Source organism: Colletes gigas, unplaced genomic scaffold (assembly GCF_013123115.1).
Source record: "Colletes gigas isolate AHSC1104 unplaced genomic scaffold, ASM1312311v1 Colletes_gigas_Sc00013, whole genome shotgun sequence".
Lineage (NCBI taxonomy): Eukaryota > Metazoa > Arthropoda > Insecta > Hymenoptera > Colletidae > Colletes > Colletes gigas.
Window position 1 is genome coordinate 3,151,867 of NW_025106642.1, and position 23,404 is coordinate 3,175,270.

At 34.2% G+C, this 23,404-nt stretch overlaps 4 protein-coding genes across 10 annotated transcripts in view; 2 read left to right on the forward strand and 2 right to left on the reverse strand.

The window, feature by feature from the left end:
• The first annotated feature begins 2,203 nt into the window (after positions 1 to 2,203).
• On the forward strand, positions 2,204 to 3,368 carry LOC122399348 (MKI67 FHA domain-interacting nucleolar phosphoprotein-like). The gene is made up of 4 exons (XM_043399986.1): positions 2,204 to 2,458; positions 2,548 to 2,775; positions 2,841 to 2,949; positions 3,055 to 3,368. The coding sequence occupies exons 1-4, from the start codon at positions 2,321 to 2,323 to the stop codon at positions 3,366 to 3,368; spliced, it is 789 nt and encodes a 262-aa protein (XP_043255921.1). The 5' UTR covers positions 2,204 to 2,320.
• Positions 3,369 to 3,377: 9 nt separating this feature from the next.
• LOC122399347 (NK1 transcription factor-related protein 1) lies at positions 3,378 to 8,446 on the reverse strand. Its single transcript, XM_043399985.1, has 4 exons — positions 8,037 to 8,446; positions 7,253 to 7,533; positions 3,937 to 4,094; positions 3,378 to 3,506 (listed from the first exon to the last, which is right to left on the reverse strand). The coding sequence occupies exons 1-4, from the start codon at positions 8,324 to 8,326 to the stop codon at positions 3,417 to 3,419; spliced, it is 819 nt and encodes a 272-aa protein (XP_043255920.1). The 5' UTR covers positions 8,327 to 8,446; the 3' UTR covers positions 3,378 to 3,416.
• Positions 8,447 to 11,609: 3,163 nt separating this feature from the next.
• On the forward strand, positions 11,610 to 13,993 carry LOC122399336. The gene is made up of 5 exons (XM_043399953.1): positions 11,610 to 12,400; positions 12,927 to 13,026; positions 13,111 to 13,215; positions 13,715 to 13,870; positions 13,937 to 13,993. The coding sequence occupies exons 1-5, from the start codon at positions 11,610 to 11,612 to the stop codon at positions 13,991 to 13,993; spliced, it is 1,209 nt and encodes a 402-aa protein (XP_043255888.1).
• Positions 13,994 to 20,032: 6,039 nt separating this feature from the next.
• The window catches only part of LOC122399332 (glutamate-gated chloride channel), a 57,823-nt gene continuing 54,451 nt past the window's right edge, over positions 20,033 to 23,404 (reverse strand). For all 7 annotated transcript variants that reach the window (XM_043399947.1, XM_043399945.1, XM_043399948.1 and 4 more), the window contains one exon: positions 20,033 to 22,452. In XM_043399947.1, the coding sequence (XP_043255882.1) occupies positions 22,219 to 22,452 (234 nt within the window). In that variant the 3' untranslated portion in view covers positions 20,033 to 22,218. The remainder of the gene's footprint in view (positions 22,453 to 23,404) is intronic.

Genomic DNA, 23,404 nt, shown 5'->3' on the forward strand with positions numbered 1-23,404 from the left:
AGTCAAGAAATTGATACTCTTGATTTTCGACTTATTTTGGTCTCCAGAATCTCCCATTCAAATTTTTCCTAGGGTTGGTCTAACACTCTGTATATTTGATGCTTTAGCGAATGTAACGAGAGATTTAATGCAGAACCAAGGAGAAATCGCTAAGTTATGATGCAACATAATGACTATTGTAAGCCTTTGAACGAAAACTGATCAATATTTAAAAATCGATAATATTTATTCATGACATTCGAACGCTTTAACTTTATAAGGCGTCGACGATCGTTGATACGTTCATTTTCTTTTTAATGAACAACACGAACGAGTGTTATTGTTTCTCGAAGGAGAGCGTGTCACTGAAAGCTCATAATTACTGGTTCCTTGATGAAATTTACTCTTAAGATGCTGATTTGGCCCCCCAAAAATATTATAAAAGCAAACAGAGTCACGTTTCTAAAAGCATATAGCAGAACTCTTGTAAATAGCACACAATGTAATTACGAATGCATTCTGCTTAAAATTCAATCGCTTGCTTGTCTAGTCGGGGTAGTTTAATATCCACAATATCGAATTTCTTCAAAGTATGTCCATTCACTCGAGGATTACGCGGTAACCGCGTGATTTGTATTATCGCGAGTCGGCGTATAATGAAATTTAAGCTTTACGATTACTGGGTGGTGAATAGTAATATATTCGAAGAAGACTAATGCGTAGAGTAATAACAGAGTTGCCTTAATTAAATTATTTTAAGTTATGCCGCGGACGGTCGGTTGTGTATTCGCAAGTAAATTGCGTTACGGCGCATGCGCAGATGTAATGAGAAAAATTACAGATGATAATATTACAATTTTAAGCTGAAAATGTTTTGTACTTTATTCAAAATAAAAAGAAACATTCATTGAAACTTGTATTATATTTTTTTGAAAACTTGCTCCCTTCACTTAACAATTTTAAATAATTCGAAAACTGTTCGTTACCTGAAACGTTATCAACTTGTTTCCTGGGAAAAATTTTAATGGGGGATTCTAGAGTCCAAAATAAGATGAAAATCAAGAATCAGTCCCGCCAGTACTGAATTTTTTTCTCGAAAATGCGCTGGATTTCGGGGGTATGTCTATTCACCAAAAATGACTGCAATTGACCCCCGCAACCGAAAATAATTTTTCCAAAACGATTTGAAATTTTTTTTTCTGTCTAAAAATTTCTCACCTTCTCGAATTTTTTTCTAGAAAGTGGGTAGGATTTCGAGGGTATATGTAATGACTAAAAATGATTGTAATGGACCCCCGCAACTGAAAATAATTTTTCCAAAACGATTTGAAATTTTTTTTTTTTCCGTAGTAAATACAAAAACTTTCTCACTCTATTGGCAGGGATAGACAAGTACATGCTACTTGGGACGATTAATAGGAGAGTCGTTCGAAAAATGAAATGCCCAGTGAAGTGGAACTAATTCATACATGTATATTGACAAATAGTGTTACCATTATCACTAGTTAATGATAATGGGTCATTGTAGATAAACTAAATATGACGGATTACGATGTTGTACACATTTTTATTTTCTCTTTCCATGCAAGATAAATGAATGGAAATTTTTCTTTCTGCGTTCTCTCAATGTTATCGCTTCTTATTGCAACAACATGTGGCCCTCTCTTTTTACGTATTACAAGAAAGTGATCTGCGTACGATACTTATGGTCACTTCGATACATTATTCGATGCGTTATTGTTTTTGTATTGAAACAAATTCAAAGTTATAAAACTAGAATCAAAAATAATTGTTCTCTTAACCTGATCAATTGACCGATAGCAGTATCGTGCAAAGTTCTCACGGCATTTACATTCCTTTTTATCTTCATTTTGACGAAATGAAACAAGAAACAATGAAACTTACAAACGTGATGACAGCCGGAGCCAGCGTGGTCAGATTTAACGGCGTTAGCCTGATCGCGGACACGTAAATGGGCACTATACCTAATTCACTGTATATCTATATATATCAAGACGCAATCTACCCCCCAGTTTTTCGTGGACTAGTTCCTTATTTTCGACGCTAGATGGCGCTCATTTTCGACCTCAGGCCCCCTGGTGCTAAAACGCCCAAGTTTGTCGAGAAATCCATCTAGCGTTGAAAATAATGAACTACTCCACGAAAAACTATTGCGTAGATTGCGTCTTGATATATATAGATATACAGTGAATTAGGTATAGTAGTGCCCATTTACGTGTCCGCGATCAGGATAACCGATAACGCTGTTAAATCTGACCACGCTGGCTCCGGCTGTCATCACGTTTGTAAGTTTCATTGTTTATTCTTTCATTTCGTCAAAATGAAAATAAAAAGGAACTTAAATGCCGTGAGAATTCCAGCGTTTAAAAAAGTTATAAAAGTGAAACGTAGCTTGCCAGATGTACAAGAACAATCCACCGTTTCTAAAGCATTAGAAAATGTTAAAAGAATTTTGAAGGTTAGTTATCGTATGCGAATATAACCTATTCGTTACTTTGTTTTATTAAGTACTATAATGCGAGTACAAAATTTTGTTTGCTTTTGTAGAAGGAAACTCCGGAGACGACAAAACCTGTTGTAAATTTAAAACCGACTATAGTACGCAAGACAAAAAGAATAAGAGTAAGAAAAAATGTAATAAATCGTAACAAAATAAGTCCGAAAGGTATAGTGTACGTTGGTCATATACCTCATGGTTTTTATGAAGAGGAAATAAAAAGTTATTTCAAACAGTTTGGACAAGTGTCAAGAGTGCGGATTGCTAGATCAAAAAAGGTAAGTATATTTTCAAAATATCAGCTAAGTAAATTTATATATGTAATATACACGGAATTTTCTAGAATGGTTGTAGCCGTGGTTATGGTTATGTTGAATTTTTGCTTCCTGAAGTGGCAAAAATAGCTGCAGAAACAATGAATAATTATCTCATGTGCGGTAGATTATTAAAAGGTGATGAAATTTTCATATATTACATATAATACATAGAATTTAATAGGATTAATACTAAACATATATTTTAATTACTTCTGTTTCTAATATATTGATTTTACTTAGCTACATACGTTCCACCCGAGGAACAACATCTAGGCTATTTTCATGGAAGACCTTGGTCAAAAAGTATGTACCCCAAACTAATAAATAGAAAGAAGACAAACAGATTAAGGAATGCAAAAATTGTGAAAAGGGTACATACAAGCTTTATACAAAAAACAGTGCATAGATTGAATGCTCTAGAAAAGATACTAGAAGAGAAAGGTCACAGTATAAAATTTTCACCGGTTGGCAATATTAAGGATATCAAGTATAAAAATAAATTTGATATCACTTCATCTTCCAAGCAAGACAAAACAGAAGATATGTCGACTTAAGTTTTACAGAAACTCTTTGTATAAAATATTTAACATTAAAGTAATTTGTCATGAAATTTCGAGCTTATCTTTTCCATTTCCTGAGCCACCTTTCATCCGCTTCCACTTCATTCGTCTATTCTGAAACCACACTTTAACCTAGAAAATGAATTTAACAAGTTAGCAAACTTTTAGGGGGTTAGGTTAGAGATGAGTTGAGACGAACTAAATTTGGGGTTTATTTACGTTATTGCTTGTACAATAAACCAGAATAATTAATAAATAATGTATGTATTAGCAAAATTATCCTTCAAATCAATTTGTTTAATAATTATCAAGGTTCGATAGCATCGATAGATATCGAAACAATCACGCTGTGCCAAAACTTTTGTCCCGTATTATAATTGGCTGTTTAAATGCATTTTTCATAACTTCTTCATCACTTTTGGACAAAATAGATGTTACACTTTTTATTCATAAAGATGTGCAGAGAATTTTTCTTTCATAGATGATTGAGAAAAATTTTTCCCAGAGGTAGTCGAACACTCTGCATAAAGCTCATTGTATAAGTGGCGTAATATTAATTTACCTGACGTTCTGTTATATCTAATGCAACTGCTATTTCGTAACGACGTAATAGCGTGAGGTAATTGCTGTGTGCGAATTCGTACTCGAGATGTCCAATTTGTTGCTCTGTAAACGCTGTCCTTTCTTTCCGAGGTTTATCACGAACCGATCTTCTTGTCTCTGCAATATAGACGTTGCAAATTTTATATTCGTCGTGTTTAATATGCGTTTTGCGAAATTAATAAAGATAAATTATTATCTTATATTGTATAGCATGTTATATTGAAGCATTACTTATATAAAGTTAGTGTAATTATTGAAATTGTGTTGTACAATATGTATAGCTTCAGAGTATATTAATCATTTCTTCAATTGAGCATATAATTATTCGCAAATTGTTACTTGGTAATGTGAATAAAGTAATCTGGCAATGAAAGTTCTTTGAATATATTTTAATATACATAATTTACAGTTTAATGTAACAAAATCGTCAAAATATTTAAAAGTTTCGATTTGTAATTGTGAGAAACAATTTTTAACAAATCTTTGTGCTTTTTTACGTTACGAAAGTTACTCGTTGATGCTAGAAATTAATTAAAACAAACGAAATCTATAAATTTCGATAGGCATTTGTTTCTTTTGTGTAAAATTTTAATTTTGTTGAATGAAAACTAAAATTGGGTAGCGAAGACCTATTCGATCGACGTTAGCTACTATTTACGAACAAAATGGCGGCACGGAAGTAAAACGAAGAGCCTTGCCGCTAATCGGGCCACGTTTTATATCACTGTATACGATCCTGAGATGCTGGCAACTTACATTACATGAGCGGCACGTTTATTACCCCAACACTAGCGCAAACGGCAATGACGCGTTAAATATGAAATGATTTTCATCTAGCCGCCACTTTGCCACAAAAAGTTCAGGCTCGTTGAAGCGCTATCATAGCCTCGCTATTCTACAGAGTGTCAAAGCTCAAAAATAGTCAGATCGGAAAAGATAATATGTATAGTACTGGAGAAAAATATAAGACATTTCGAATGCTTGTTTAATATTTTTAAAAAGCAATGCTACTAGACCCACGCTTTAAAGACCAACTGTAGTAACTCAAATAAAGAGTATCACATCTAAAAAAAAAATACTGATAATAACAATAGAGATAAATCAATTGGAACATATGAAGATAATGACACGTCAATAAAATTGTTTATAAATTAACACAACGTCAGAATTTCTAATTTTATATACATTTATAGATTTTATAAGAGAACCAAAATGGAGGCTTTTTAAATTTCTCGATGGTGAACTTGGCAACGAAATGGACGCTACAAATCGAGTAGAGTGTTGTAATGAACGTAAAGAAAAATAGATATATATTTCAAGGAAAACGTTATACAGTTATAACACTATTTCGGTGCTTTGTAACTGTTTTGAGAACCGAAATCGATATTATTCAATCCCTGTTTAGAACTCGTCATTCAAATTATGTTTCCATTGAACTATCCAAATTTTATTTGAAACCTTTTTCTAACTAGTTACATCGAAACATTTTTTAATATAATCGTAACAGTTTAAGAAATATCTCAGCGTCCAGTGTTACGTAAGTCAGCCTATATAAAAGCAAGCAGTCGTAGTTTACTAGTGTGACTATTACGCGTTATTTATATCTGAGTCAGCTGGACGTGCGGTCATACATACATACGTGCACTCTCATACAGAAACATATGTCGATGACGTGCTCCAGCCTAAAAACTCTAATTGCTTGTATCTCTAAAATGAATCCTCAGATTGCACTATGATAAACTGACATATTGAATTATATTGTAACGACTATCAATCCTGAAATAGGCCCCCATTTTCGTTAACATTCTGTCTACAATAATGACGAAATTGCATTCGAGACTTTTTTCATGCCTGAGACGTAAACAATGGTCGTAACCGTTTAAACAAAACTGAGAAGAAAATAATGTTAATGAATACGATTGTAAAATAGTTTATGACAATCTTATATGGAGTATTTATACCATTCTTTGCACTCTATTGCGCAATACAGTTTCATAATAGATAAATATTTAGACCAGGTTGGCTTTATTACAGCCACATTGTCGATGGCAAAGGCATAAACGAGACTGGTATAAATTAATTATCAACACGTCGCCTCATAAGCGCGTGATATGCGCTTCAAAAAATTTTTTCCTCGAAGAAGGTACTTTGGGTAAACCATTTCAATAAATTCGCAGATACCAAAAAACGGAAATGCACATTCCTCCCATATAATTTATAACGTTCATCTTAATATGGAATAAAATCAAAAATTCATTTTTCAAAGGAAATCAAGAATATCAATTTGTTGATTGAGGCTTTGGTAAAAAGTTACTAAAAAATTTCAGATCATTCACGGAAAAATTATATTCTGTTTCACGGGTCAATTGCAAGCATTTTTGGTGAATAGACACACCCCTGAAATCCTGCGCACTTTCGAGTAAAAAATTCGAGTAGGTGGGCAAAGTCGACAAAATTAAAAAATTTCAAATCGTTCTGGAAAAAATATTGTCGATTGTGGGGGTCAATTACAAGCATTTTTGGTGAATAGACATACCCCCGAAATCCTGCCCACTTTCGAGAAAAAAATTCGAGTAGGTGATCAAAGTTGACAAAATTAAAAAATTTCAAATCGTTCTGGAAAAAATATTGTCGATTGTGGGGGTCAATTACAATTATTTTTTGTGAATAGACATAACCCCGAAATATTACTCAGTTTCGAGGAAAAAATTCGAGTAGGTGATCAAAGTTGACAAAATTAAAAAATTTCAAATCGTTCTGGAAAAAATATTGTCGATTGTGGGGGTCAATTACAATCATTTTTGGTGAATAGACATACCCCCGAAATATTACTCAGTTTCGAGAAAAAAATTCTTTACTGAAAATATACTGTGTGGTCGGAAATGTTTCTATACCTTTTTAACGAAGCCTCAATTTTCGTCTTATTTTGGCCTCTAGAATCTCGCATTGAAATCTGTCCATTATAATATATTATGCAAGGTGTTCGTTTGAAAAATTATGGTCGAAATATTTAGGAAACAATATACATATATTCCAGAGAAACGTTTGATACGAAAGTCTTCACTATCCAATTTTTCTATCGAACGCGTCTAATCTGTTTTTGTGTCTTTTGAGTTATTCTTGAAATCCCGAAATTACATAAAGAATGTCTGGTCTGTTCGTAAAAAAACAGCTCTGGTTAATGAGACAGAAAAGTGTTTAATTTTTGACCTGAGGGTTCAATTGCTAATTTGTTAATAAATACATGGTTACTGTAACTCTTGAATTTAACTTACCAAATTCTTTCGATGCAGAGCGAGTTTCTTTCATGGGCGAAGCGATACTCGTAGTTTTGAGTCTCGAAAGATAGTCCATTTCATTTTCACCATTTTGTTCCGAGTTCTGACAATATGGAACCTCCCACGTGTGGAATGTCGTGGTGATTTGACGATCTTGAGTCTTTTCACAATTACAATCACCAGATTCCTCCATAAAGTTCAAACAATCCTTTTTACTTGACTGTTTAATTACTCCATTTTCATTAACGTTGACATTTCGGTGAGAATAATGCCCCGTTCTTATTGCAAGAAAGAGAACGTATACGATTTTATTATAATATTACTATTTTGGCCAGAAAACACCACGTATCATACTATTTTAATTATCTAATTAGTAATGCATAATTATAATAATTATTTAATATTTATATAACATTTCATAACGCTGTTATAATGAATTAGCAAGAGATAAAAATTAGTTTTATTATAATTTTACAAAGGAGAATATTTTAGCATTTCTATACAGGGTGTTCGCGTCATTACTAACCGACATTTTTTTTTTGTAAATGGTAACTATATTAAAAAACGAAAGAGGACAAAGTTTTGTCGTTTTTTATAACCAACGTAATAGTATATATCAATTTTTTATATTTGAGATAGAAGTGGCAGCCATTATATATTTCTAAGATCTTCCAAAATTATTATTACTTTATTAGTAGACTCTCGATGAAACTAACATTTCTCCAATAATTGAGAAGTATAATTTTCAATCGACGATTCAAAAATTGAAATATTTTTGTACCTGTTGGTTCGATTATTTTCGTTCGTGTCGGGTGGTTCAAGTTGTACGTTGTAAGGTGGAGTGAAATTAGTATCGTTCGAGGCATGAACCGACGTTGATATATTACAGAGATTTGATAAGTTATTCCATAGCCATCTGTGATTCCACGAAGACTCTATATTTCCAGAAAAACAAGAACTCTGAAAATTCATCTGAAAGTAAGGCAATGTTGGCGACACTGAAGGCAATTCGAAGACATTTTCACAAAATCGTTCATCACTCGTCGAAGCTAAATCTTCGGGCCAACTCATTCTATCTGGAACGAAAGAAATTGCACGTCACTCTAGTTCGTCGTAAAGAAATTACGAAATAAATCATAATTGTAGTATCAATAAATTTGTATTCAATTATTAAGGAAAAAAAATAGTAATGCAAAGTGAATGAAGTACTAATGTTATATTCTGTTCCATAACTCATTGTTATAGCTAAAATTTTTACAGAAAATTATGAACATTGTTATGCAAAGCTCGAAAATTTTATTAAAAAAAGAAACGACAACATAATCCTTACCTTATTCGATATCAATAGATCCAGTTGTAAAAAATGTCAAAAACTTGAAAACCAATGTATCTGATGTTAGAAAACTTGGAATATCTTTAGAATAATTATATAAAATTCTAAAGAATATCACGGCTAAGTACAGAAGAGACTGAAGTATCGATTCACTGTTTTTAACAACCGAACGAAAGGGTTTATTAAATTAGAGTAAAATCTACGATGGAATTACTGTAATATCGCGTGCTAGTTGTGAGTCGTGTAAGCACTAACTCTGAAATGTCAATCGAGTATGTATTCATAAGAGGACTGCGATAGGCTGATGGCAGTCAGGGTAGATGCGACCGAAGAACAGGCGAGTGTGGGAGTTGAACTGAAACTTGAACTTAATTACGTATCTTTTTATTTGCCCCGAGGCAGTAGAATATAGGTAATGATTAGACTGCTGATCTTTATGCAAATTCACATTTTTATTAATAGAATTAATGAAACGGAAGCTTCGCAGAGGGCTGTCTCAACCCCTAAATATAATAATTCCTATCTCACTTTAAGTATTTCTTATATTTTTGCATATTAACACTAGATTTACGTGCATTGATCACACGTATATCTATTGATACCTTTCATGTTGACGATTACCTTACAATATGATTTTTCTTTTAATTAGAATATGTATTCGTGCCAGTGCATTAATCAAATTCAACATAAGTTGTTAAAAAATAATATTTACGCGTTCTGCAATTTTAAATATGGAATCAGACACCCGTCAAATTGACGGTTTTCGTAAATCTTGTGTTAAATGCATTCTGTAGTTTTTTCAGGATTAAAATTTCCCATAAATGCATAAACATGATGATCTACTAATGATGATTACATCAAGAAATTTCAATTCAGAAATTTCCGGTTCCTTGTGCGTCAGGTATAATTGTTCGTACAGAGTTGCTTTTTTTACCAGACACCTGGACCTGTAAATATCGTTTAGAAGATTCCATGCTTCGTTAAAGATCATTGCTCTCTTCATCTGGCTTTACTGATTCTTCGAAATACTCAAAAGTATCAAAGCCAACGATTTCGAGTCTCTCTTGGTCGTCGTTGCATGATTCACCTCCATTTTCACTTCGTTTCCATCGTCGTAGTCCCACAAGTCATTAACAAAGAGCACACTCCTTATGCTAAATCGCCACGTTTCATAATTTTCGTCTGTTCTTCTATGTTACATATGCCACTCACGACATTGTTTCTTAATTTTTATTATTGTACACAGTGCAAGTACTTTTCACGTAAGACCTGGGCTCGTAACCTGACGATTTTAATGCTAATTATACGATATATTCTTATTCTAATTGTATCACCAGCGCTCGTTACACACACTGTTATTGTCCACCCTCTCGAACGCGAAATGCAAGAAATAGAAATGATTCTGATTGACTGACGATTGACTTTTTGCACCAGCATACAAAACACGACATTGTAAATTAAAAACACATATAAATTTCACATCTCACGAGCCCACACACAGTCCACCATTTAAAACACTCGAATATCACGAAGACGTGTAGGAAGAGTACTAATAGCCATGCAGAAACATTGCACACGAGTGTCCAACAGTGTCTCTAAAAATAATAATTTATACTTCAAATCGATGAGACTGTAATTGCAAAGACAGTTTTACTTCAGCTTACTTGCTACAAATGGAATACAAAATAACATGTTCTTTATATAAATTCTTAGTTTGTAGCTGGATCGCCTGCATACCAATTTATGCATTTCTTTTTTCTCGGAGCACGCTTCACTTTACAATGCACATTCAGGGGCTTTGCGATCATTTATTATTAGACGTGGGCCACTCTTTTCACGCGATTATCAATAATTCAACTGAGAAAGGTTTTAATTGCCATAGAACGAGTACCTTTGACATGACAGAGCATGGAAGAAATTGTTGGAAGAAATGGCGAACCAACGTGGAGAGACGTTCGAAGGGTGGAATGTTCTTCAGTAATTGTCGAACAATTTAGATAGTACGATATTCAGTCTTAACAAATATCTATGCACGATGGCTTATAACGGACGAATAAAATGAGAAATAATAATTAAATTAGGAAAATAAATACCTTTGGATAAAATTATAAAATACTTCATTCAACTATTACTAATTACATATAAACGTACGTACTTGATAAAAAAGAAAAATGTGTTCTTAGAAAAACATTATTCGGTAACAGGGTGTTTTGAAATTCACGTAGGACAGAATTATGCAACACTGCTGTTTATCTGTTTATTATATTATTAAAAAGTTATTGTGTCAAATTATATCTACACGTATTGTGTAATAGAAGTAAAAGTAGGAGAGATTGAGCTGTAACATTTTGGATTTAGAATAGAAATACATGAAAACTATTGCACTTACAGCGTCAATTCTTGTTCGAATATGTTACCTACTTATCTGAGATTATTGACTTGCAACTGTTTTGTTATATGTTGGATAATTGGGTATGATTTCCGCTTTTATTACAGATTTTACAATAGAATTTTCTTTTCCTTCGGTAAAAATTTTGTTCCAAGCCATGAATCTCATTATTACAGATGTATTAGTACCTCCTTCAATTTTCAGTCCTTTTTTTATAAAAAAAAATTGTCTCGACAAAGATACATGATATAAATCATATTTTTTTTTCAGTGTAGCGGTTTAAATAGATAACTGATCTTTATCTATATCATTATACATATGTATGTGCATTTTAATATAATTTTATTTCGTTCCTTTATCGAATTTTCTAAAGAATTTTAGCTTAGATAGCATTCTACCTAGCATCATAGACGAACGTGTTCCAAATGTCATTTTACTTATATTTATTATATATTTTGAAATATTTACAGTATCGCAACAGTCATCTGTCTCCCTTCAGCCAGAAATTATATCTACGTTAAATGCAGTTAGGCGAACCACATCGTTTGCTTTCGCTTCTCACTTCTAATTTCTCCTCGAACGATATAATCAGCTTAAACACTTCATGATTGAAATTGTTGTCAGAAGCAACAATGGACTTTGAAAACTTAAATCGTCTGAATGGCTTAGTAAACGTATTCTCAGCGAATATGCTACCACTAACGAACAAGAAAACAAACATGCCTACTTACCTACGAGTCTATTCGATCGTAGTTTGGACGATAGAATTGACGTATTTGACTATTTGCATTCTCGGTCTTTTCTACGTGCCTAAAGAGAGGGCATTGCAAGACAGTACAGTGAATATAGTAGTCACTTTAGAGGTATTTCTGATGACTATTTATTTAAGTAATCGCAAAACAATGTTACGGAGATTTATCGAGAAGATGAACGATACTCTTGCCATAGACAACGAGACGCTGAAATTTATCACGATCCAGACACTGAAACCGTTGGAGAGGCCGCTGAAAGTGTATACGATCGCTAGTATTGGTACAGTTGTTATATGGACGGCGTTACCACTCGTCCAGATATTCAAAAAAACTGAATTCTATTACGTGGACTATGGAGTACCAGCCGTTTTATCGAAGGAACCATACTCAGTGAATATTTTTATCGGTGGTGTTGTCCTCGAGTGTTTTGGCGCCATGTTCGCGATCGCTCGAAAAGTCAGCCTGGACATTTACACTATGCATTTGATTCTTTTAATGACGGCGCAATACAGATATTTAAGGTTTCAATTTCAGGCAGTTCTTGAAAACAAACTCGAAAGTTTAAAAGATTCGAATAACGATGCTAATCGAAGGAATGTTTCGTGCAGGGGTAAAAGCTCGATTAAACAGGAATTGAGACTGCTGACGTACCACCATGGAATAGTCGTCGAGTTAGTATGGACTTGCAGTTAATGCAAATACTTAATATTATATTAAAATAATTCAATTTTTGTAAGTGGAGCATCTTAAGAAATCTCAAAAATAAATATATTAAATTATGGACTTTTTAGAGCTTGCATTTTTAAAACTAATCATAAACTATTAATGTGGACAGTATAGGTTTAGACGTGCACGTTCTTTTTTAAGTATGAGTATTTAGAAAAGGGAGTGTGTATGGTCAACTTTTAAAATAAACTTTTTAACATTCGGTGCATCTACTTAAAATTAAACATTCAAAAATGGGGTAAGGGATTACTATCTACAAAATAATTATATCTTTCTTTTATTAAAAACATACCAAAACGAGAATAATGTAGCTCGACTGAGGTTTCTATTCCATTCCGACCAATTTTGTTTATTAACGTGACCATTCTTTCAAACAAAAGAATAACAATGAACTGTTTTTTGTTTTATGTAGAATGTACGGGGAATAGCGAAGAAAAATCCCTAGAATATATGTGTATATATTTATTATAGGATGGCCGTTATATTGAAGAGTTTACTTTCCCCAAATGTTGGAATTCTGTACATAGATAACATTTTTCGACTCTGCTTTTTAAGTTTTATGATCATAACGGTACACTACGTATTGTAACTTTGCGATTTGAAATTTGGTTTCGAAATGAATTCTGTTTGTTCACGGAGTGTTATTTTCTTTCAGATAAACTCAGTACATTTTGAAACGTGTTTAATTGCATTATACGCAGTCGGTGCGGTGATACAACTTTATATATTGTGTTTTTATATTCAACAATTGCTCGAGGCGGTAAGGATTCCCACGTGATACTGGGAAATGATAATAAATATAATAAATTTGTTTTTATTGTTTTTATTGTCATAGAAATGGAAAATTGATATAAATCTTAGGTAGCGTTTGATTAAAAGGTTTTGCAAAGGAATGATATGATAGGAATGCATAATAAAATAACAGGAAATAAACTAATTTTGTAAGATGCATGTTTATTGTACAAAAGAAAGTTTATAATTCTTGGATTTAGTTAAATATAACATTTCGTATAAAATAAATTCATTTCATTGATAATTCTTCGCTAATTTTACACTTTTCTGAGTCTGATTATCGCCTCTCGTCTTGTTTTCAAATTCCATTCGTTTCGATTTACAATTTTTATGTAGAAAAGTATTTAGTGATCATACTTTTACATTTTTTTTTTGTACCTTTTAATATCATGTAAAGAAACTATATTGAACAATTCTATGAATTTTACTAACGGTTGAAACTTTCGACTTCTCTTTAATTAAATTAGAGTACGACAGTCATGGATGATGCATTTCATACCAAATGGTATGTTCATGGTGTCCCCTTAAAACGCGTAGTTGCGATCATGACAATGGCTAGTAAACTAGAATGCAGATTATCGATCTTCCGAAGTATCGATTTGACACTACCATCTTTTATGTCGGTAAGGCTTTATTCGATCCAACGATCACGTAACTATTATACTATATGCATATATATAATTTTTTAGATCTTAAATCAAGCGTATTCTGTCTGTCTGTTATTTTTAAAATCGAGACAAAATTAACATATGATAAACTACAATGAAATGTAATTAAATTTGACGTCGTAATGTTTCACCTTAACTAAATATACTATACAGATTGTTATATTTCTGATAATATAAAATGGGTTACAAAAGAGATGACCTCGCAGATTTTAACGAACACAATGGCTTAAACAATTGTTAAAAGTAGTAAATATAAAATCTGAAAGAATAAAAAATGGTACATGAACAGGAAAAAAAATGGAACAAAATATTCATATTTTCTACTATTTTATTTAAACATACAACTCACCAAGGACGATTCGCTTCTGTTCTTCCTCGTTCGAATTCCACATACATTATAAAAAATCTTGAAAATATACGATTTAAAAAAACAAACTACCACGTACCCTTTAATTCAGGGTCATCTTGTTTCTTTTACCATAAGCTTATATTTTTTATTCCAGAATCATATTTTACGTAAAAGAATGCACAACTTTTGTTTGAATCATTTGGTAATTATTTACTTTAGGGAGACCACAATCCCATTTTTGGTGATTGTAAAATATATTATAAAAATAAGATTCTGAATAACTTTTTCCTATACATACATATGTATATTTTTTCCATTACTATCGAATTTAAGTAAATCGTATAACGAATGAAAAGATGCTAAAAGCTTTAAATCTATTTTTTTCCATACATACAATTAAATATTAATGGAACAGTAGTATGAAGTGGTAACAGTGGTAATAAAAAGATAAAATATATTTTTTGATTCAAGAATCTCTTATTCATCAAACATACATCTGACAGTGTATTTTATATTAGGGACTTGCTCAAGTAAGAACATAAATTAATTATTTAATCGATTTTACTTTACTGTTTTCTGTCTTTAAATTCAACACTTGTAATTCTCTGATAGATATAATCCTCTCATGTTTTCAACTTATTACATACCTTAAACTACATAGAGAAACATTTTGTACTTATAATAACATTACATAGTAAACACACTAAAATATTTAAAAAAAAAACAACAACAGATTCTCAGGTTTGTACTTTGGAATTAAAAACATCTTACCTTTCTCATAATGTTGCGATTTTGAAGTCATAGAGCAGACTCGTATGTCTATTTTTAACATTTTTTTACTCTTTGTTCTTTAAGAAAAATTTGCATCGATCCAATTTGTTAATTCGTTCTGCCATGATTTTCGAGCAGAGTCAGATCTCTTTGTAATTTTCTGTATTTCGTAGATGCTTTCCTCAGAAGAATCCAGCTGAGCAAGTAAAACGAACAAAAAAAGAAACAAAAAAAAAGTATCGCAGAAAACTAGACTCGTTCGAAACGATAATAATTCGCGGGCACGTAAATCGCAGCGTTGGAAGAAATAGAATCAATAAATACGTTCTCACCTACGTTATGTGAATGTATAAATAGAGTTTCTAATAAGCTTCAGAGACTCCGCTAATATCATATACACTTCGAAAAGAACCTATAAATCATGGATATGTGCTATAACATAGTGTCACACTTCAAACGACAAAGCATTTCTATCGACTGTCACGATCCTATCGAATAGTTCCAGTGCAAGTTTCACCTTTTCATTGCCACGGGCAATTTGCTTAAAACAATCCACTACTGTAACACATTAATCACGGTACTGTGCGCTCGGTATTATACACGCGATGAATTTACCAATATACACGTATGCAAGTATGAAAACTGGGTAATCATGTACTTTAATGACGCCATCGTCGATTTCAATCGCCCAAAAGTATGTTAAAGAAGGTTCTGTCATCGGATTAGAATTATTAGAAATTATTTATCGTTCTGGAAACAAATTTCAGAATAGTTTGGACTGATTTCGTTCCGTTTGAAAGATCTTAACGACGAATAAAGAATTTTAATTATTTCCTTCTCTCTGTTTCTTATTTGTGAATTCGTGATAGAGTAATTAAGTCTTTCACGTTAACATACATTTGTTTTTCAGGTTCAAAGTTATTCCCAACGATTCTTGAAACTGTGGTTATCGAAACAGAATAATACAAATTTTATATGTCTTTTTTTATCGTTGTAAAACTGCTTTAATGAAATGCATGAGATACCAAACACGAACGTAGAATAGATTAGAATATATTAAGTTATTCTTTCTCGATATAGATATAGTCTTGTGAGCTTCACCTACCTGTTCTCCAGGTAAGAAAATACTTTGCAATTAAGATTTGTGATAATTTTGAAAACTCACGCCAAACGATTCTTTGAACCAGAATATTTAACGACCTTCTTCCTTTAACATACTTTTCACGATCGTTGAAATCGATGCTGTTATCGTAAAAGTATATAATTATCAAAAAGTATACTCGCGTTTGTTGCCAATTAGCACTGGTTGTTTTCTGGAGAAAATTTGATAGTTCCTACTTGAAGGATACGCAAAGAATTTGGCTCGTTTATAGATATTATCCGGCTTATGTAAAAATTGCAAAACACAAGCTTTTTTCCTTTTTAAATTCTATTCTGTTTCAGTGCTCTGATACATTTGCTACATAATACGACCCCAGCAACGGTGCTATAACCAGACCTGGGTAAAAATATGCTCGTCAAATAGTAAATAGGTTGTTTTGTTTATATGAAATTTTAAGTATTCTCGAATGTTTGAAAGTTGAAAAGGAAATACTTTTATTCGACACTTTGAAAGCGTAAATTAAAATGAAACAACTTCGTGTCATTGTTTTGGCCGTTAAAATGAAAATATTTTATTTAGTTTACATGTTATATATTTGAAAAGCTACTTTATCCGCATTCACTGTTTAAAATAGTGTTTCAAATACCGTCGCGTCGATTTTACCCAGCTCAGGCTGTAACGGACCGAAGTGCGTTTGACAGTCACTATTTGAAATTTGATCTATCGATTGTTTCATTAGATTGTTTGCCGCGGTAAAGAGAATCGATCTACGGGGTCGACGTACTGTGTGAAGTTGTCGCCAATAGCTGTCCGGCAAATTATTTTGATTTTCACATTTTGAGTGTTTCTCGTCTTAAAATCTCCTTCTTTTTTTTTACCATCTCGTAACGAGTAAAGCTATGACCGTTTGTAATAATCTTCATTTTTTTCTTTTTTACCCATTTCCTCTGCCTTCGACTATTGGCCCACGGCAAGCACAGTGTTCTTATTATTTTTTTTTGTTTACGCTTATAAAATTGCCTGCATCCCAGTCCCATGTTTTTTTATTCTATACTTCAAAATCGCCATTCTTTCGTCCCCATAATAATATCGTGAAAAATAATATGTACGTTCCGCAAGATGATCGCTCGCGTTACTAAAATCCCGAATCGAACGAAAAAAAACCATTTTCGATTCGTTAATTCCTTTTGTTCGGCTAGATTTTGTAACACGACAACGGTAAGGTTAGGATCGCACCAGGCATTTTGCTTTTTTTTTTTTTTTTTTTTTTTTTGTCGCAACTGTTTGCAAAAATTAAATGCAACGCTAAATGCAACTCGACGCAATCTTGCGGAAGCGTTTACTATCGCGGTATAATTAATCATCGATCGATCGATATCATAATATCGAACAGGTTCCAATGTTTGATTCGATTTATTCTGATTCACGTTACCAGGTTTTCTCGACTGTATTTTAAATATCTCTTTTTTCTTTTTCTCTCGAAATCTATACTGTCAAACGTTCGGTAGTTTGCGTATTGTTCTTGTAATTTTGTTTTTGATGCACGACTAGTTTGTGCCGCGTGTCAACAAACGGGATAAATAAATCTTCCATAACGTTGCATCGCCGTCACAATATTTCGTGTTGCCTCGCGGTCGTTCACGTTCAAACGCACGCCTTGGAGCGATCCCAAGTCCTTGTACGGTACTTCTCGTACCAACAACATATAAAACATGAACGTGATTGCCTGGTTTGAATTACGAAGAATGAACGTGATACGCATTGTCGCATATTATAATATATCCGTATTATTTTACGACCAGTCCGGCGATTCGTTTACCCTTCCCATCGAATCTTCTAAACAGTGACAACGATTACGGTTAAAATTCATATTGTTAATGTGTCGATTTCGTAATATGTCACTGCCAGAGAGCTCCCGACGACAATGATACGTTACAATCGGGTTACATGTATTATATCTGCGGTTACGACGCATATAATTTCGATAAAATCGAATCTCAGTTTAAAACTCGGGAATCATTCAGCGCGGTACTTCATTATTCACGATAAGAATACGTATATACAATTAATCAGCATAATTGGTTTATGTCAGTCATTGTTGAGCAGGACGTTATACTGATCCGACATTGTGCTATACTCAGGCACGTCCACGGGTGGAGCTCCTTAACGCGTCTCGTTCCCTTTTCACGCGTCGATTTATAATTACCGAATGAACGAATCAACAAATTCGCACAGATACAACAAAAGACGATACGCTAATTATCGCTAACAATAAGACGTGTTCGCGTCGGGCAAAATTCTCATATATATCGTACAAATTTTTAACAACAAACAGAAGACAAACGAGCGTTTCAAAACGTCAACGATCATAGAATGGAAATATTTCGGCAACAAACAGTTCGATCGAATAAACGTCGAAAATAAATTACTGGTACGTTGGTCTTATTGGTTTGTTCCTTTAGAGATCTTGCCCGTTTCTGGCTGGCGCGTGGGTTACAGAAATAGAGAAAAAGTGCCTAAAGCTCTGGAGCATAAGTTTGGACATGCCTGTGCTATACGAACGAATCTGAGAATGAGCAAAATCAAAGGCGTGCGTATACAGCGTAAAAGTGATGGTAAAATTAGCACAACATTTTCACGCAATAGTTGCACTATTACACGCATTGATCGTTTTGGTTTTTTTTTTTTTCTTTCGCCTCGTGTTGTTTTTTTTTTGTCTATCGCCTCTTCGATTGAATCTTCACGATCGAACTAGCAACGAATCGGGTGGTAAATCAACAACGAAAATGTAACATCGAAAGAATCGCTCGGTAATTGTTTCTATAATTATGCGCGAAACGAAAGCTAACATGCTCTGGAAGAGGGAGGGAGGGAGGGAGGGAGGGAGAGGAACGAAATGGATCCTCGTAGAGATCCGTCGTAAAAAAAGACACGCTTGACGCGGAAGATCTCGCTTCGATGTGTGGAGTTGGCGGGATTTTTTGTTTACAACCGATACAATAAACAAAGCACGCATGGATAAATGAAAATCTGTTTCCTTCTCTTCCTCCGTCGTACTTTTTTTTGCTCCTCGATAGTTGCAACTTACTTTTTTTAAAATTTTTCTATTTTTTTTTTTGTTTCCCCCCAAGGGTATCGACAACGCTTGCAAATACACTTGTTCGGAAATAAAGTTCTATACTCTGTGCCAGTGAATCGCTCTCGTTCGATCCACCTGTTCAGTCCATTAATTTTTTTTCTTTTTTTTTTCATCCAACTTATATACTTCACATTGAACAATATCCTCAGTCTCGACTGATCAGTGAGCAATACGAGAGATCCGGGCTTAAACGAGACCTCGAAAAGTCCAAGAGAGAGTAACGTGAGTTTTCTTCATTTATTTTTTTTTTTTTTCTCCTTTTGGCTCGCGTGACGCTACTGCTCGATCGAAAATTAATCTCTACATGTACCTTTCGTGATAATGAGGTTCATAATACTGGCTAATCGTACACTCGAGATCGTCGTTCGCGATCATTGTTTTCGATTCCGTTCCTGATTTTTTCTTTTTTTCCCATTTTTTTTCTTTTGTTTCTTTTCGCATCAAGTCAATGTTAATCTTTTAAATGTGAAAAGTGCTTTAACATTAACTTGTTGCACCGTAGACTGAGGATTTTTTATACAGAGGAATCATTGTTGCATTAACGTTTTACTTGTTAATTATATTAAGTATATTATTTATAAATTTATTCGCATGTAGTTCGTTAACAGGCCGTGGCTATACAGGGCCCACTACATTGATTTTCATCCAGTGGCGCGCGGTCTTCCAAATATGTCAATGGGTGTGTATGAATGTGTGTGTATGTAATATGTATGTGCTCGCATATAAGAGTTTGTTTCTTATATCATTTTCGTCGTATTTCATTTTGTATATGTTTTTTTTTATATATATATTCGTCAACTACTTCCTACCGTACCGAGCGTTGTTGTTTCGTTGCGCTTTCCTTGGTCTTTGTGATGATCGAACTTCAAGCACGGATTATTAAGAAAAGTCTTACGTCGAAGCTGCACGTTGTTTTCGTTAAACAAACGCACAGTATTTAAACGAACCATGCTCCTCGTATCGATGAATATACGACGTCGACGTTATACGATTCGATGTTTCAATTATCGACAATCATTCATTACTCTATAGACAAAAAATTAACTTTTCAAAAACTCGTTACTGTTATTCGTATGCAACAGTGGTGGCCATGGCTTACGAGCTTCTATGGCGTGGTTCTTGAAGTTCAAAAATCACTTTTTCAATATTATATTACTTCGACAAAATGTCCGATAGAAAATCCGATGAAATTGTTTTCTCATCAATTTTTACCTACTTGGATGTTCGAGCTCTCTGCAAATTACAGTTCGTGAATGTAATTTTTGGAAATTAGTCACCTTGGCCATCTCTGGTACATTGTGTACGAAAAATGAGTTTCTTTGTTCGATAATTGTACTATTAATTTAATAAATACTTATTCCAATGACATCGACGTTAATATTCTAAGAGAAAATATTTTAAACAATTTAAAGAGAACTGGAATCAATTTTTTCTAACGTGATGTAATCAGATAAATTTGTCAATAATTTAAAAAAATTATTATGTTAATAATTTGTATATGATGTACCAAACAAAATTGATTTTCATAATCTGGTATAGAAATCACAAAAATACTTATTAGATTAAATGTAAATACATAGAAGCGTATATTTCTGAATTATTGTTCTCCGTTAAATGGTTCTAGTATGTTACGGAAATTTGTCTGTTCCCTTTTGTTTTGCGCCACCGATTACACTGGTCGATAAATTGCAAACAATAGTTTGTATTCTTTATGGTTATGCTATGTTCCTATTTATTTCTTTATAATGAGATCGAAAATAAGAGCAAAGAATTATTTGGCTCTGGTTTGAGAAACACAAGGCATGATTCATTTAATTCAAGTAGATTAAAATATTTTTCTTTAGTTTGTTACGTGGAACACGACATTAAAACTGATGAAATTGTTATCTCTTCGTTAATTAAAATAACGAAGCTGAAAATACTACGTTTAAGTCTCCTTAGTGTCGTTTACGTTTAGTTCCAACAATAGATTGCTTAAGTTGCATATCAGACAAAAGGCTATCGAATATAAAACGTAAAAATCGGCAAAAAGTTGTTACAAAATTTTCATTTTTAGTTCGCGTTTAACCAGAGCCGAATATCTTAATTTAACTGGAATTAATTGGTTAGAGGAACAATGACCAGTGTAATCGATATCGAAAGATAACCGATGCAAGGGAGCAAGGTTCGGTAAATAGGAGCGACAAGACCTCGAAGTTGGATTCGCCCCGGAGCGATTTCGCGCGTGTCCATCCTGGCGTCTCGATCCGTATCGGCAAACTTTGTTTATTTATGCGAGTCGATATGTTCCTCCTTTTGGAAAAGATAGTTGGACCAATAGCCAAGATTGAACAGTATAAAGGTGAGCGGGAAAGCGATGCGCGAGAAGAAATCGATTCTCGCGCTGCCTTTCGCTCGACAGGTGAACCATCTGCGTGGCAACAGACCCAAACAGCACCTCTCGGTACGCGAGAACGGTAATCGTTGAAAATTACGAAAATCATTGGTGGATATTATTGGAACGGTCGTCGCAGGGGGCGAGGGTGTCGCTCTGCGCGATGTTGCGGGTGACGGTGAGGGCGGTGGCGAGGGCGATGGCGACGATTTCGCTGAGCTTCTGTGAGAATGGCGTGCGCTTCTCGGCGAACACCGACCGTTACCCTCCGCGTTGTGCAATGATGAAAAAGACGCTGATCGCGGCTGACCTTGGTGCGGTTGGTACCGCTGATGTCGATGACGTTGCGACGGTAACGGTTGATGCTGCTGCGGCGGCTGCTGCTGTTGCTGCTGCTGTTGCTGCTGCTGCTGCTGCTGCTGCTGCAGCTCGTTGTGTTGGTGATAGTGATGATCGTGTCTATAATGATAGTGTTGATGACGAGGGCGTGAACGATGTGATCTGGTGTGGTAATGATGGGGATGGCCGCGTGCCACGTTCCTTGATCCGAGCGCTTCCTCATCCACATTTACTCGTTCTCCTCTTCCTTCCGAATCAGGTACGCGGACCAGTACGCGAGATTGAAGAACGCGAAGACGATGGGGAAGAAGATCCGTGAGATGACATCGATGCGCTTGGACCTCGTCGGGAACTTGGACAGCCACGACCTGCAGCAGTTTTTTTTTCGTGGTTGCATATGTAATTCGCAGTGCTGCATCCTATCCATCGACATGGTATCCTCCGGCTGTCGGACCAGAGGTTTCTGAAAAAATGAGTACGATAGTGATCTGTTAGACGCGCGATCGTACCTTTCTTCTGTTACTCTTTCGTTGTTCGTAGAAGAGAAAAAAGGAGATCGTTTCTTAAGATTATGGCACAGTGACTCACAGATCTGATCGCACGCTCTGGGATACCGACTTTGGTTTCATTGAATTCGAAAAGTCTGTATCCGGTACTAAGGAGGCATATAGTACACCTAAAAGGAGTCAAAAGGCGGTCCAATCTTTTTCCACTAAAGAGCTACTCGACGGCTCGTTTGTTAGAAAATTTTTAGAAACACGGTATTGTTTTCAGCGTAGTGGCTCGTAGCACCAGATGTATCTTCCACGATATTTGACTAAAATAAACAAACGAGAGGAAAGCAGTAAGAGGAAGAACTTAGGAATATCTGTTATAGCTTGTTGTCGAACAATACAGCGTAAGCGTCCATCGATATTCCTTGAAAAGTAAGATCTAGAAAAACAGACGTTAGAACCGATAAGAAGATGTACCACGCATTTTTAGGCGGATAGAGTTAAAATCGCAGTTGACATTCATGCAGTAATTTTTCCAAAATCTTAATAAGCGATTAAGTGTCAAAGTTGTTCAATGTCGTTTAAATGAATTTTCGAATGAAATAGACGAACTGAAATTGATATTTACAGATGAATTTAAGTATTGGAAATGAATGTTGGAAATGAGTATCTTATGTTTATGAATTTTTTCTTAAAACTATTTTTAAGATGGATTAAACTTTTGTTGATGTTGCAAGGAGACACTTTTATGGCTAGTCTTTTTATTATTTATTTTGTTAACTTTTCGATGATGTAATACCTGTTTGCATTTTTTGTAATACCTTTTATACTCATTGGACCGATGTGACAACGGAATGAACAATTCTCTTAAAATTAGGTAGTTTACGCTGGTATCGAGCCTGTTTTTAACACGAAAAAATG